This window comes from Geotrypetes seraphini, chromosome 10 (genome assembly GCF_902459505.1).
Source record: "Geotrypetes seraphini chromosome 10, aGeoSer1.1, whole genome shotgun sequence".
Classification (NCBI taxonomy): Eukaryota; Metazoa; Chordata; class Amphibia; order Gymnophiona; family Dermophiidae; genus Geotrypetes; species Geotrypetes seraphini.
The window spans coordinates 2,773,612-2,787,500 of record NC_047093.1 but is presented as its reverse complement, the minus strand read 5'-3'; the positions used below and the strand labels follow the sequence as shown (position 1 = coordinate 2,787,500).

Here is a 13,889-nt window from a genome sequence, read left to right as displayed (position 1 = left end):
AAGACATCCTTTCGCTAGCAGTGTTCACACTGAGCGTCATTCCGTCTTAAATTCACAAATTTTAAAGGACTTTATAACACACTGTTGTATTCCATATGGTTCTCTATTAGTAAAGCATAGGATAATCTGGACCAATGTTCCCTCTAAGGATTGATGAGGTGTGTGCAAAAAAAAATATGCATGAGCAACAAGTTACATACTCCACAAATTTATGAGCAGGCGCGGAGGACGCATTTTTAAACAAATGTAGTTTATCCTTGTACTCCTTATGTATTTTTAATCATCTATGGTTATGTTTGTATGTTTATTGTTCAAATGGTTTTATTTATTTCCCCAAATTTATTTTTGTTATACGCATTGAAAATATTTGATATTGCGTTTAAATCAAAATCTCAATAAACTTGAAACCTGAAACGAGTGCCCGTGAGGGTGAAATACTCAAAACTTAGAAGAATAACAATTTACTTAAAGTTTTTGCTACGCCAGCTTTCTGGTATCTTTACATACAGTGGCGTACCTAGCATATGTAACACCCGGGGCCCATCATTTTTTGGCACCCCCCCCCCATCTGTAAGAAAAACATGATTTTTAGTAACAAGCCACATGTCACACATGAGTACCTAGGAAAAGGCAGCATCTTACATATTGCAGTGAGCAGTACATCAATACACCCATTGTAAAACTAAACAAGCCAGACCAGCACAGATCAATCCTACACCGTCAATCCTAACAGAAAACCATGTCTTTCGAACACACAGAACACAGAAAACACCTTCGCCTAGTATGGAATATGTCATCACAAACTAACCCCTCCCCCTTTTACAAAACTGTAGTGTGGATTTTAGCCACGGAGGTAACACTCTGACGCTCATAGAATTCTGAGCATCAGCGCTGCTACCACCACGGCTGGGGCTAAAAAACGCTCCACAGTTTTGTAAAAGGGGGGATAAAATAGAAATACACAGCTTCAACGCTCTAGCTCAGGGGTGCCCACACTTTTTGGGCTTGCGAGCTACTTTAAAATGACCAAGTCAAAATGATCTACCAAAAATAAAATTAAAAAACACAAAGCACACTATACGCTGAGAAAATGTTAATTATCATTCCTATTCTGGGTTTTTTTCAAAGAGGTCAAGGCAGATGACTCTATGAATTGTCACCTCAGTAACAACCATACAAAAATAGACAAATATACCCCCCTTCCTTTTTATTAAACCACATAGCAGTTTTTAGCGCAGGGAACTGCGCTAAATACCCAGCGCTGCTCTCGACACTCATAGGCTCTCTGCACTAAAAAACACTATTGCGGTTTAGTAAAAGGGGGCCATAGTGCAAAATATAGACAGCATATATAAATTCAGATACATTTTGATCACTAAATTTAAAATAAAATCATTTTTCCTACCTTGTCTTGTGATTTCATGAGTCTCTGGTTGCACTTTCATCTTCTGACTGTGCATCCAATCTTTCTTCTCTTCTTTCAGCCTGTATGCTTCCTCTCCTCCAGACCTCATTCCCTCCCCCAACTTTTTCTTCCTCTTTCCCTGCCCTTTCTTTCTTTTTTCTCTCTTGATGCCCCCTTTCTTTTTTTCTGTTTCCCTTCTGTCTCCCTGCCTGCCCCCTTTCTTTCTTTCTTTCTCCCTACCCTCCACAAAGCCACTGCTGCCACCATCAGGGGAAACACGCCCCAAAGCCACCGCTGCAGCTGCCCCAAGCTCTGCTTCCCACCGTCGGCCAACCAGCATTCCCCCGATGTCAATTCTGTTGTCGGAGAAGTTCCGCCCAGACAGGCAGCGATTGGCTGGCCTGAACTTCCTCTCCGATGGCAGCCTTTAGGGGGGGGTGCACAGCCGGCCAGATCTGGACCTAGCCGGCTGTGCATCCCCTCTAAGGTTGCACCCGGGGTGGACCTCCCCCCTACCACCACCGGTACATCACTGAATAGTTGGCAGCGGCTCCTCACACGAATCGCCACCAGCGTCGGAAGTCCGATGCAGTCGGGGATCTTGAGAGGAGTCGCCACTGCATCTTTCCACTTAAAATACACCAAGGCGAGCAGGGCAGACCGCCGCCGCTGCTTTCTCTCACCTCCACCTGTGACACGAGCTGAGCGACACCAGAAAACGTATGAGCGACGCCACTGAAAATAGTGAGCGATCACTCATGTGCTCAGCTTAGAGGGAACATTGATCTGGACCCCTGAAGGAGTGTTTCTCCGAAACACAGTGTTGGGTCCATACTACATGTAAATGAGAGCCATTTTCTGGATTACAATATTTTGTTGACTTTTAATAAAAATTCCTGCACTATGTACATTCTTCTCTGCAGTCTCTCTTTGCTTTTGGTGCTCGCCTCACTGCAGATTTCTCTTTGTTTTATCCTTAAATAGATAGCATTTGAATTTGCATTCCACAGATGGGGTGCTGTGACAGAAATATCAGGGCATTTTGTACGGATTATCTTAAGGGAAGGGATAGATAGAAAGTGTTGATCAGTAGATCTAAGTGAGCGTTAAGGTATATATGGAATTAAGAGTACAATAAATATCAGTGCTTTTGATGTTAATGTTTTAAGACAGCAGAATAATTTTATAGATAATCCTATACGCAATTGGGAGCTAGTGGGCTTTTATCAAGCCAAGTTGTAGAATAGATGGTGGATGAGGCACCTAGGCAGCAAAAATCCTTGCAGGACTTACACCCTAAATGGTGAGATCTTAGCAAGGACTGTAGCAAAATGAGACTTGGGAGTGATCATTAGCGAAGACTGCCAATCAAGTGGAGAAAGCTTCATCCAAGGCTAGACAAAACATGGGTTGTATCCGTAGAAGTTTCGTCAACCGTAAGCCCGAGGTCATAATGTCGTTGTACAGATCCATGGTGAGACCCCATCTGGAATACTGTGTACAATTCTGGAGACCACATTACCAAAAGGATATGCAGAGAATTGAATCGGTTCAGCGAATGGCCACCAGGATGGTCTCAGGACTCAAGGATCTCCCGTATGAGGAATGGCTGGGTAAGTTGCAGCTTTACTCACTCGAGGAATGCAGAGAAAGGGGAGACATGATCGAGACGTTCAAATATATCACAGGCCGTATCGAGGTGGAAGAAGATATCTTCTTTCTTAAAGGACCCACGGCAACAAGAGGGCATCCACTGAAAATCAGGGGTGGGAAATTTCATGGCGACACCAGAAAATATTTCTTCACCGAAAGGATGGTTGACCGCTGGAATAATCTTCCACTACAGGTAATCAAGGCCAGCAGCGTGCCAGATTTTAAGAAAAGATGGGATTGCCATGTGGGATCTCTTCATGGAGGAAGTTAGGGGGTGGGTCACAAGTGTGGGCAGACTAGATGGGCTGTGGCCCTTTTCTGCCGTCATTTTCTATGTTTCTATGATGACCTTGTAGAGATGGTATGTAGAGAAGATTTAAATCCTAATCACCCTGGATATCTCTTGCACACATGGACAAACCTTAACTGCCGGCGCTACAGCTCAAATTTAAAATGTAGGGTAAATTCAGCCTTACTTACCACCTGACATGCACTTTTTTTTCAGCCTTTTATGAAACACTTAGGAAACTGGAAAATCCCTTAACTATGGCATTTTACTCTGAGAAACTCCACCCCCCTTCCACAATCCTTTGCTAACAGCCCAATAAATTCACTGCCTACATGTGTTCACTTAGAAAGCTTCCAAAAATTCCTCCTCACCTTCTTAAAGAGGATTATTGAATCTTTATCCACTTGGTACTTTGAGAAAAGATCATCATGCGAGCAGATTCCAAATGGAACCTCATCAACAACTTCTGCTGCCTGCAGGAATATCTTGGCCAAGACAGACTCCACATCCTGAAAGAGGAGAAAGTGCTCAAATAAGTCTTGCCACATCACCATTCACCCTTATTCCCTCTATGACATCTAAATCATTCAGGATTCTAAACACTGGTGCGAGTCTTATGCAGTAGTGTCACAAGGCTGTTGCCCACTGGGAGGCTGCAGCTACCATGCAATGCAGCAAGTACCCACTCAGGACAGAGCCACGATAGTTCAATTACTGCTATTCCACTTACAGGATTTGGATTTGTTACCTTGAAGAATCCAATCACAGCAACTTCATGAGACTCTGAAAGGGCTTCAGCTCCAGAAACATCTGTAATGGTTATGGCAGCTGGGCCAGTGCGCTTCTTCAACCAGTTTACAATGTCAGCTGCCTCTCTGCCAGCTACAAAGATATAAATTACACATCAGTTTCATTTTGGGGACCAAGTAACAAGCTCTCCCCTCCACAATACAACTTACTATGATCTGAACCTGTGGGAAGCACCAACCAGTCTTTTTTTTTTTTTTTTTTTGGGGGGGGGGGGGGCAGGACAAGCCTCCTTGAATGTCCCTGGGTACCTGCTGTGTACAGACAAGTTTCTGCACCCGAATTTGAACATGCACTCCAGGGTTAGAAACATCATACTATGCTTGGTGTCAAGGAGCTCCATAGTATTCTAACTTTAAGAGCTCCAGCCAACTCTTGGCATAGTTCACTACCCAGCCTAGTTTCTGCAGCCAGACCAACCGACAGCAGCAGCCTCAACTTCACCTCAGCTCAACCAATCCAAGTATAGATGGACACAGACTACAATGATCTTGGAAAAGGTTTTTGGGGTCCATTGACAGCCCAGATGGGAGTGCTGGCACAAAACAATAGCAGAGAAATTTGTGCTTGGTTATGATGGCAATTTGGAAGTACTTTTCCAACAGGCCCAGAGACAACAAAACTCTCCTGGTCTGGCTGCTGTGAACACCGATGTTTCCATGCAAAACAGAATCCCAAAGCGAGACACTGTCCCCATTTAGATCCAGAACAGGCTAGAAGGAACCTCCCCACCTTGGGCACCACAAAGATTGATTGTAACTAGTAGCCTGCCATCAGGAGTTGTATTGTGATAGGTTCCTTTGAATAGCTCAATCTGAAGTTCTCCAAATACAAAAAGCAATGTTACTTACCTTAACAGTTGTTATCCAGGGACAGCAGGCAGCTATTCTCACTAATGGGTGACGTGATCCAACGGAGCCCCGATGCGGACGCTTCTTTGAAGAAAACTCGAAGTTTCGAGTCGCCCGCACCGCGCATGCGCAAGTGCCTTCCCGCCCGATGCACCTCAGTTCAGCTAGCTAGCAGAGAAGCCAACCCAGGGGAGGTGGGTGGGACGTGAGAATAGCTGCCTGCAGTCCCTGGATAACAACTGTTATGGTAAGTAACATTGCTTTATCCCAGGACAAGCAGGCAGGTATTCTCACTAATGGGTGACCTCCAAGCTAACCAGAATGGGATGGTGGGAGAGTTGGCAACTCAGGAGAATAAATTTTGTAGTACTGTTTGGCCAAACTGTCCATCCTGTCTGGAGAAGGTATCCAGACAATAGTGTGAGGTGAAGGTATGAACCGAGGACCAAGTGGCAGCTTTACAAATTTCCTCAATCGGTGTTGATCTGAGGAAGGCTACAGAAGCTGCCACGCTCTGACCTTGTGGGCTGTGATTTTTCTGTCAAGGGGCAATCCAGCCTGGGCATAGCAGAATGAGATGCAATCCGCCATCCAGTTGGAGATGGTGCGCTTGGAAATGGGACGTCCCAACTTGTTCGGATCGAAGGAGATGAAAAGTTGAGGAGCAGATCTGTGAGGTTTGGTGCGTTCTAGGTAGAAAGCCAAAGCACGCTTACAGTCCAGAGTATGAAGAGCAGATTCTCCAGAGTGAGTGTGGCTTCAGGAAGAACACTGGTAGGACGATGGATTAACATAGAAACATAGAATATGACGGCAGAAAAGGGCCTACGGCCCAACAAGTCTGCCCACTCAAATAACCCTCCCCTCTAAGTTCCTCTTTGAAGTGAGCCCACGTGTTGATCCCATTTGATCTTAAAATCAGTCACGTTACTGGCCTCAACTACCTGAAGTGGAAGATTATTCCAACGGTCGACCACTTTTTCGGTGAAGAAGTACTTCCTAGTGTCACCATGGAATCTCCTGCCCCTGATTTTCAGCGGATGCCCCCTTGTCGCCGTAGGGCCTGTAAGGAAGAAGATATCTTCTTCCACCTCAATGCGGCTAGTAACGTATTTGAACGTCTCTATCATGTCACCCCTCTCTCTGCGTTCTTCGAGAGAGTAAAGGTGCAACTTACCTAGTCGTTCTTCATAAGGGACATCCTTTAGCCCTGAGACCATCTTGGTGGCCAATCGTTGAACCGATTCCATTCTTAGCACATCCTTCCGATAGTGTGGCCTCCAAAACTGTACACAGTACTCCAGATATGGTCTCACCATGGACCTGTACAGCGGCATCACCACCTCGAGCCTTCGGCTGACAAAGCTTCTCCGGATGCAACCCAGCATTTGTCTAGCTTTAGATGAGACTTTCTCCACCTGATTGGCTGCCTTCATATCTTCACTAATGATTACTCCCAGGTCTCGTTCTGCCGCAGTTCTGGTTAAGGTCTCACCATTCAGAGTGTAGGTTCTGCATGGGTTTCTGCCACCAAGGTGCATTATCTTACACTTTTTGGCATTGAAATTCAGCTGCCAAAGAGTAGACCAGTGTTCCAGAACAAGTATGTCCTGTGTGATAGCGTCGGGCATGGTATCTCCGCTCACTATGTTGCACAATTTAGCATCATCGGCAAATAATGCAATTTTCCCCCGAAGTCCCTGAGGCAGATCTTGTATGAAGATATTAAATAGGATTGGGCCCAGGACCGAGCCCTGCGGTACTCCACTCTGCACTTCTGACTTTTCAGAGGGGGTACCGTTTACCACCACCCTCTGACGTCTACCACTGAGCCAGTCTTTAACCCATGCAGTTAATATTTCTCCTAGCCCCAATGAACTCATCTTGTTCAAAAGTCTACGGTGTGGGCCGCTGTCAAAAGCCTTGCTGAAGTCCAGATATAACACATCCAGGGACTCTCCTTTATCCAGTTCTTTTGTTACCCTGTCGAAGAAGCTGATCAAGTTGGATTGGCAGGATCTCCCCTTAGTAAATCCATGCTGGTGTGGATCCCTCAGTCTCTCGTCATCCATAACCGTGTCTAATTTGTGTTTAATCAATGTTTCCATAAGCTTGCACACTATTGACGTGTAATTGATACTGGTTGCTTGCTTGACATTCACCACCCTGCATTGGTTTTGTACACTGCTTTATTCTTGATTGTAATGAAAGGAACTGTAGGACTTAGGGATATGTAACAATCATTGCATAATAAACCGCTTCACCGCATTATTCTGTCCCTTGCATTGCATTTTGCTCTACAAGTCTCGCACTGCTTTCTCCACTATATAAATATCTATGCTGTATATGTACAGTCCCCTGCATGGTAAATCTACATTGTTCTTCGCTGTATAAACTCCTTCACTGAATATGTACAGTCCTCATTGTATCTTCGCTGTAAATGTACAGTCTCTTACACTGTAAACCGCTCTGAACTGTTTGTGGTACTGCGGTATATAAAATAAAGTTATTATTATTATTACCGGTCTGTAATTTGCAGTGTCTAACCTGCATCCCTTTTTGTGGAGCGGAATGACGTTAGCTGTTTTCCAGTCTAGTGGAACTTTTCCCGTGCCCAGGGAAAGATTGAAGAGCGCAGCTAATGGTTCTGCCAGGACATCTCTCAATTCCCTAAGTACTCCGGGGTGCAAATTATCTGGTCCCATGACTTTATACACTTTGAGCCTTGACAATTCTTGGTAGATGCTGCTGGTAGAAAATTCAAAATTCCTGAACGGGTCTTCTGAGCTCTCTCTTGTTTGCAGCTGTGGGCCGGATCTTGATACCTCACAACAGTCTCTTCGCTGTTGGTTGAGATGAAATTCTGAGACAACCTTAGGAAGGAATTTCGGGTGTGTGCGGAGAACCACCTTATCATGATGGAATACTGTAAAAGGCGGGTCCGCAACCAAGGCTTGTAGCTCACTGACTCTTCGGGCAGAAGTGAGGCCAATGAGAAACACCACTTTCCAAGTGAGATACTTCAGGTGAGCCTTGTGAAGAGGTTCAAATGGAGGTTTCATAAGCTGAGAAAGAACCACATTGAGGTCCCAAACCACCGGCAGCGGTTTGAGGGGAGGATTGACATGGAAGAGTCCTTTCGTGAATCTGGAAACCACCGGATGAGCAGAGAAAGGTTTCCCTTGAAGAGGCTGATGGAAAGCAGCAATTGCACTAAGATGGACTCGTATCGATGTAGACTTTTGAGACCAGAATGGGAAAGGTGCAAAAGATAATCCAAAACTGAAGACAAGGAGGAGTATTGTGGCTCATGATGATGAGAAAAACACCAAAGTCCACTTTTGGTGGTAGCATTGTCTAGTAGCGGGCTTCCTTGAAGCTTCCAGGACATCTCTCACAGGTTGAGAAAACTGGAGAGGGGTTACGTTGAAAGGAACCAAGTTGTCAGGTGTAGAGACTGAAGGTTGGGGTGAAGCAGAGATCCTTAATGCTGTGTAAGCAGAGATGGAAAGACTGGTAGGCGGTATGGCTCCCTGCTGCTGAGTTGAAGTAGAAGGGAGTACCAAGGTTGTCTGGGCCACTGTGGAGCAATCAGGATCATGGTGGCATGGTCTGACTTCAGCTTGACTAGAGTCTTTTGGATGAGAGGAAATGGAGGAAACGCATATAGAAAGCGATTTGTCCAGTCCAGGAGGAATGAATCTGCCTCAAGGCACTGAGGGGTTTAGATCCTGGAGCATAAGTGAGGCAGTTTGAAGTTGTGGGGGGCTGCAAAGAGGTCCATCCGAGGCGTTCCCCATAGAGAGAGGATATGATGCAGGGGCGTGAAGTTGAGGGTCAACTCGTGAGGTTGCAAAAGATGGCTCAGGCTGTCTGCTAAGGCATTGTCCGCCCCCTGAATGTAGACCGCTCTGAGGAAGGTGTTGTTGCGAGTCACCCAATCCCACACCTAAGAACATAAGAACATAAGAAGCTGCCTCCACTGGGTCAGACCGAGGTCCATCTCGCCCAGCGGTCCGCTCCCGCGGCGGCCCATCAGGTCTGCGACCTGTGAAGTGGTTTCTGACCACTTTTATAACCTACCTCAAGTTCTATCTGTACCCCTCTATCCCTTTATCCTCCAGGAACCTATCCAAACCCTTCTTGAACCCCTGTACAGAGTTCTGGCCTATCACTTCCTCCGGAAGCGCGTTCCATGTGTCCACCACCCTCTGCGTAAAAAAGAATTTTCTAGCATTTGTTCTAAACCTGTCCCCTTTCAATTTCTCCGAGTGACCCCTAGTGCTTGTGGCTCCCCTCAGTTTGAAGAATCTGTCCTTATTTACTCTCTCTATGCCCTTAAGGATTTTGAAGGTTTCTATCATGTCCCCTCTAAGTCTCCTCTTCTCCAGGGAGAACAGCCCCAGCATTTTTAACCTGTCAGCGTATGAAAAATTTTCCATAACATTTATTAGTTTAGTCGCCCTCCTCTGCACCCCCTCGAGTATCGCCATGTCCTTCTTGAGGTACGGTGACCAGTATTGAACACAGTACTCCAGGTGCGGGCGCACCATTGCGCGATACAGCGGCATGATGACTTCCTTCGTCCTGGTTGTAATACCTTTTTTGATGATGCCCAGCATTCTGTTTGCTTTCTTTGAGGCTGTCGCACATTGCGCCGATGGTTTCAGTGATGTGTCGACCATCACCCCCAGGTCCCTTTCAAGGTTACTCACCCCTAGCAGTGTTCCCCCCATTTTGTAGCTGAACATCGGGTTCTTTTTCCCTACATGCATGACCTTGCATTTTTCTACATTAAAACTCATTTGCCACTTTTTTGCCCAGTCTTCCAGTTTCGTTAGGTCCCTTTGCAGGTCTTCACAGTCTTCCGTGTTTCTAACCCTGCTGCAGAGTTTGGTGTCATCAGCAAATTTGATAACCTCACATTTTGTCCCTGCCTCCAGATCGTTAATAAATATATTGAACAGTAGAGGTCCCAGCACTGACCCCTGCGGAACTCCGCTCGTGACCCATTGCCAGTCTGAGTATTGGCCTTTTACTCCAACCCTCTGCTTCCTGCCCGCCAACCAGTGTTTGATCTATCGGTAGATATCCCCTTGCACCCCGTGGTACCACAGCTTTTTAAGTAGCCGTTCGTGAGGTACCTTGTCGAAGGCTTTTTGGAAGTCAAGGTAAATGAGCTTCCTGGCAGAGGGAGGCCGATCCCGTACCTCCCTGCTTGTTCACGTAGTACATAGCGACCTGGTTGTCTGTGCGAATGAGGACAACCTGGTCGCGAAGGAGATGTTGAAAGGTCTGGAGAGCGTTGAAGATCGTCCTAAGTTCCAGGAGATTGATGTGGCACTGGCGGTCCGTGCTGGTTCAGTAACCCTGGATGCGGAGGCCGTCCAGATGGGCCCCCCAGGCATAAGTCGACGAGTCGGTCGTGAGGACTTTCTGGTGGTGGGGGGTGTGGAATAACAAGCCTCTGGATAGATTGGAGGAGAGTATCCACCAGCGAAGAGACTGTTGTAGAGCAGGAGTGACCCGGATGAGGCGAGTCAGAGGGTTGGACGTCTGGGACCACTGGGACGCCAGGGTCCATTGGGGAATCCTGAGGTGAAGTCTGGCAAGCGGAATCACATGAACTGTAGAGGCCATGTGGCCTAGAAGGACCATCATTTGTCTCACTGAGATGGACGTGCGAGAGGACACTGAGTGGCAGAGATGAAGGAGGGCATCCCTGCGTGGGGGCGGGAGGAACGCTCTGAGTTGGGTAGTATCCAGAATCGCCCCAATGAAGGGAAGAGTCTTGGACAGTTGCAGGTGGGATTTGGGGAAGTTGATCTCGAATCCCAGATGTTGCAGTAACCAAATTGTCTTCTGGATCGCGAGAGCGGCTCCCTGAGACGTGGAATCCTTGATGAGCCAATTGTCCAGGTAAGGAAACACCTGGAGGCCATGGCTCCTGAGTGCTGCGGCCACCACAACCAGGCATTTGGTGAAGACTCTAGGTGACGAGGACAGGCCAAAGGGTAGCACTCGGTATTGGCGGTGAAGGTGTCCCACCCTGAATCTGAGATATTGACGGGAGGCTGGATGAATTGGAATGTGAGTGTAGGCCTCCTTGAGATCCAGTGAGCATAACCAGTTGTTCTGCTTGAGGAGGGGGTACATTGATGCCAGGGTCAGCATGCAAAACTTTTCTTTGAACAGATATTTGTTGAGTATCCTGAGGTCCAAGATGGGTCGCAGGTCGCCCGTCTTCTTTGGAACAAGGAAGTATCGGGAGTAAAACCCCTTGTTCTGTTGGTCCTGGGGGACCGGTTCGACAGCCCCCAGCTGTAACGAGGCCTGAGCTTCCTGAAGAAGAAGGGCGGTTTGGGTCAAGTTGGAAGGATACTCTCTTAGAGGGTGCTCTGGAGGAGCTTGGTGGAACTGAAGGGAGTATCCTTCTTTTATGATGGAGAGGATCCAGAGGTCTGTGGTGATAGTCGTCCATCGGTGGCAAAAATGATGGAGGCGACCTCCGATGGGTGGATTTACTGAGAAAGGGAGGACGATGGAGGAAATGTCCTCTTTGAGACAGTCAAAAGGGCTGGGGGGGGGGCCTTAGGTGCAGCTGGTGGCTGAGGCTTATGCTGTTGTTTCTGCGGGTGCTGTCTCTTCATAGGCTGTCTGCTGGGGGGAGCCTGTTTTGGAGGGTAGCGCTGCTGGTATACCAACGGCGGGCGAGGCTGGCGAGGAGGAGCAGGCCTGGGTTTCGGATGTAGGATGGACTGGAAGGATTGTTCATGGTCCGATAGTTTCTTGGTCACCGCCTCGATGGATTCGTCGAAGAGGTTGGTGTCCATGAAGGGAACGTTTGCAAGCCTGTCCTGGAGGTTGGGATCCATGTCAATGGTCCTCAGCCATGCCAACCGGCGCATGGCCACTGAGCACGCTGTTGCCCGAGCTGCGAGCTCAAAGGCATCGTACGAGGACTGCATCAACTGTACCCAGAGCTGGGATAGCGAGGCCAGCGCTTCCTGGTACTCGAAGTGTGCCCTCGTAGGGCATAAACTTCTGGAATACCGATAGGAGGAACTCCAAGTATGTTGTGAAGTGGAAGTTGTAGTTCAGAACTCTCGAGGCCATCATGGAGTTCTGGTACACCCTCCTGCCGAATTGGTCCATTGTTTTTCCTTCTCTGCCAGGCGGGACGGCGGCGTAGACCTGGGAGGGGTGGGATCGCTTCAATGCCGACTCCACTAACAGGGACTGGTGAGAGAGTTGAGAGCTGTCGAACCCTTTGTGATGGACCATGCGGTACCTGGTGTCCATTTACTCGGGACAGCAGGGATGGAGTAAGGTGTCTCGAGGCATCGAGCAAAGGTCTGGTCCAGAAGCTTGTGCAATGGAAGCTTAAGGGACTCAGCGGGTGGTTGAGGGAGGCGCATAGTCTCCAGGTATTCTTTTGAGAATTTGGAACCCGTGTCCAATGGTGTGTCCATGTCCTCAGCCACCTGTCAGAGGAACGAGAAGGACAGTTGGTCTGCCGTTGCCTGGCTCCGTGATGGGCTCGTTGAGGTTGAGGCTTCTGGGTCTGCTGGGGACAGGGATTGAGACGGTGAGAAAGATCCCATGGTGTCGAGTTCTGGCATCAGTGGAGGTGAATAGTCCAGGTATGCCTGTTTCTGCCAAGGCAAGGCGTACCTGGATGAATGTCTCGAGGAATGCCTCGATCAGTGTCGAGAGGTTGGCCTCGATGGACGGGGTGAGGCAGGCTTCGTTGAGGCCCCCAGGTAGTGGATAGAGCTGGAAGCAGTCGATCGAAGCAGGGGTTGCTGCCGTAGGTGCTCGAACCCCATCGGGGTGATCAGTTCCAACGGAGGCACTCGCAAAGACTCTGCTCCTTGCATCGAGTGAATCGGCTCCAACGGAGGCACTCGCAAAAACTCTGCTCCTTGCATCTAGTGAATCGGCTCCAAAGGTGGCATGGGCAAAGACTCTGCTCCTTGCGATGCATGCATTGTTGCCAGACCAGACACTCGCAGAGACTCTGCTCCCTGTTGAGAATGTGTTCCCCACTGAGGCACTGGAGGCGGCTCGACCTCATGGGAGGCCTCCGCGTGCCCAGGCTGGATTTGGGAAAGAAGCTGAGGCCCCATCGTGGTAAAGAGCTCGATGAAGTGCTTCTGTAGCATGGTCTGGAACGAGGCCGGCAAGGATGGATCCGCATATGAAATGGGACCACCTGCGTGGGCCTCGCGTTCCCTCGGAGCAGCGTATGAGTGCTTGGACTTCGAGGCCTTGGGCATTTTCAACACGACTGGGGGAATGGGCTGCTGGGCAACCTGACATGAGGAGGTTGAGGAAGGCATCGCAGCAGGCGCTGGAGTCTGAACCGGGATAAACGAGGCGGGCTTGATGAGACTCGGCGCCGCAGAGATGGAAGACTGTGGGGCTGCGGATGATGTCGAGGTCCCTTTGAGGTCGACGGCTCCATCGAGGACTCCATGAAGAGCGATTCCCACAGGACGCAATGGCGCTTGAAAGCATGTGTGGTGAGTGTGGAGCAAGGCCGGCACGATTTTGGGATGTGTTCAGGCCCGAGACACCGAACACAGTGTTGATGAGGGTCCGTTAGCAAAATCGCACGCTGGCACTTGTCACACTTTTTAAAACCGGTGATAGGCCGAAAATGCTCTGCCGCAAGATCGAAGCCACAGGGCTGCGGCCACGTGGCCTGTCCGGTTGAAGACTACGAAGAAATTTTTTTAAATTTTTTTTTTAAACAATAAAACACAATGAAAATCAGCGATTACGATCAATTAAAATCAAAACCGCGGACTCAGATGGCACAAGCGAAGGAACTTTGCGCAGAGAGTCGAAGACGGACTTTTCTGCTCCGTGGAAAAGTAAA

The 13,889-nt window shown here is 48.3% G+C and overlaps 1 protein-coding gene across 1 annotated transcript in view; it reads right to left on the bottom strand.

Annotated features, from left to right (window-relative positions):
* Positions 1-13,889, bottom strand: part of P4HB (prolyl 4-hydroxylase subunit beta) — a 73,997-nt gene that overhangs the window by 19,744 nt on the left and 40,364 nt on the right. Inside the window, exons 3-4 of the mRNA XM_033961071.1 lie at positions 4,096-4,229; positions 3,719-3,856 (exon numbers count right to left, since the gene is read on the bottom strand). Of these exons, the coding sequence (XP_033816962.1) occupies positions 3,719-3,856; positions 4,096-4,229 (272 nt within the window). The remainder of the gene's footprint in view (positions 1-3,718; positions 3,857-4,095; positions 4,230-13,889) is intronic.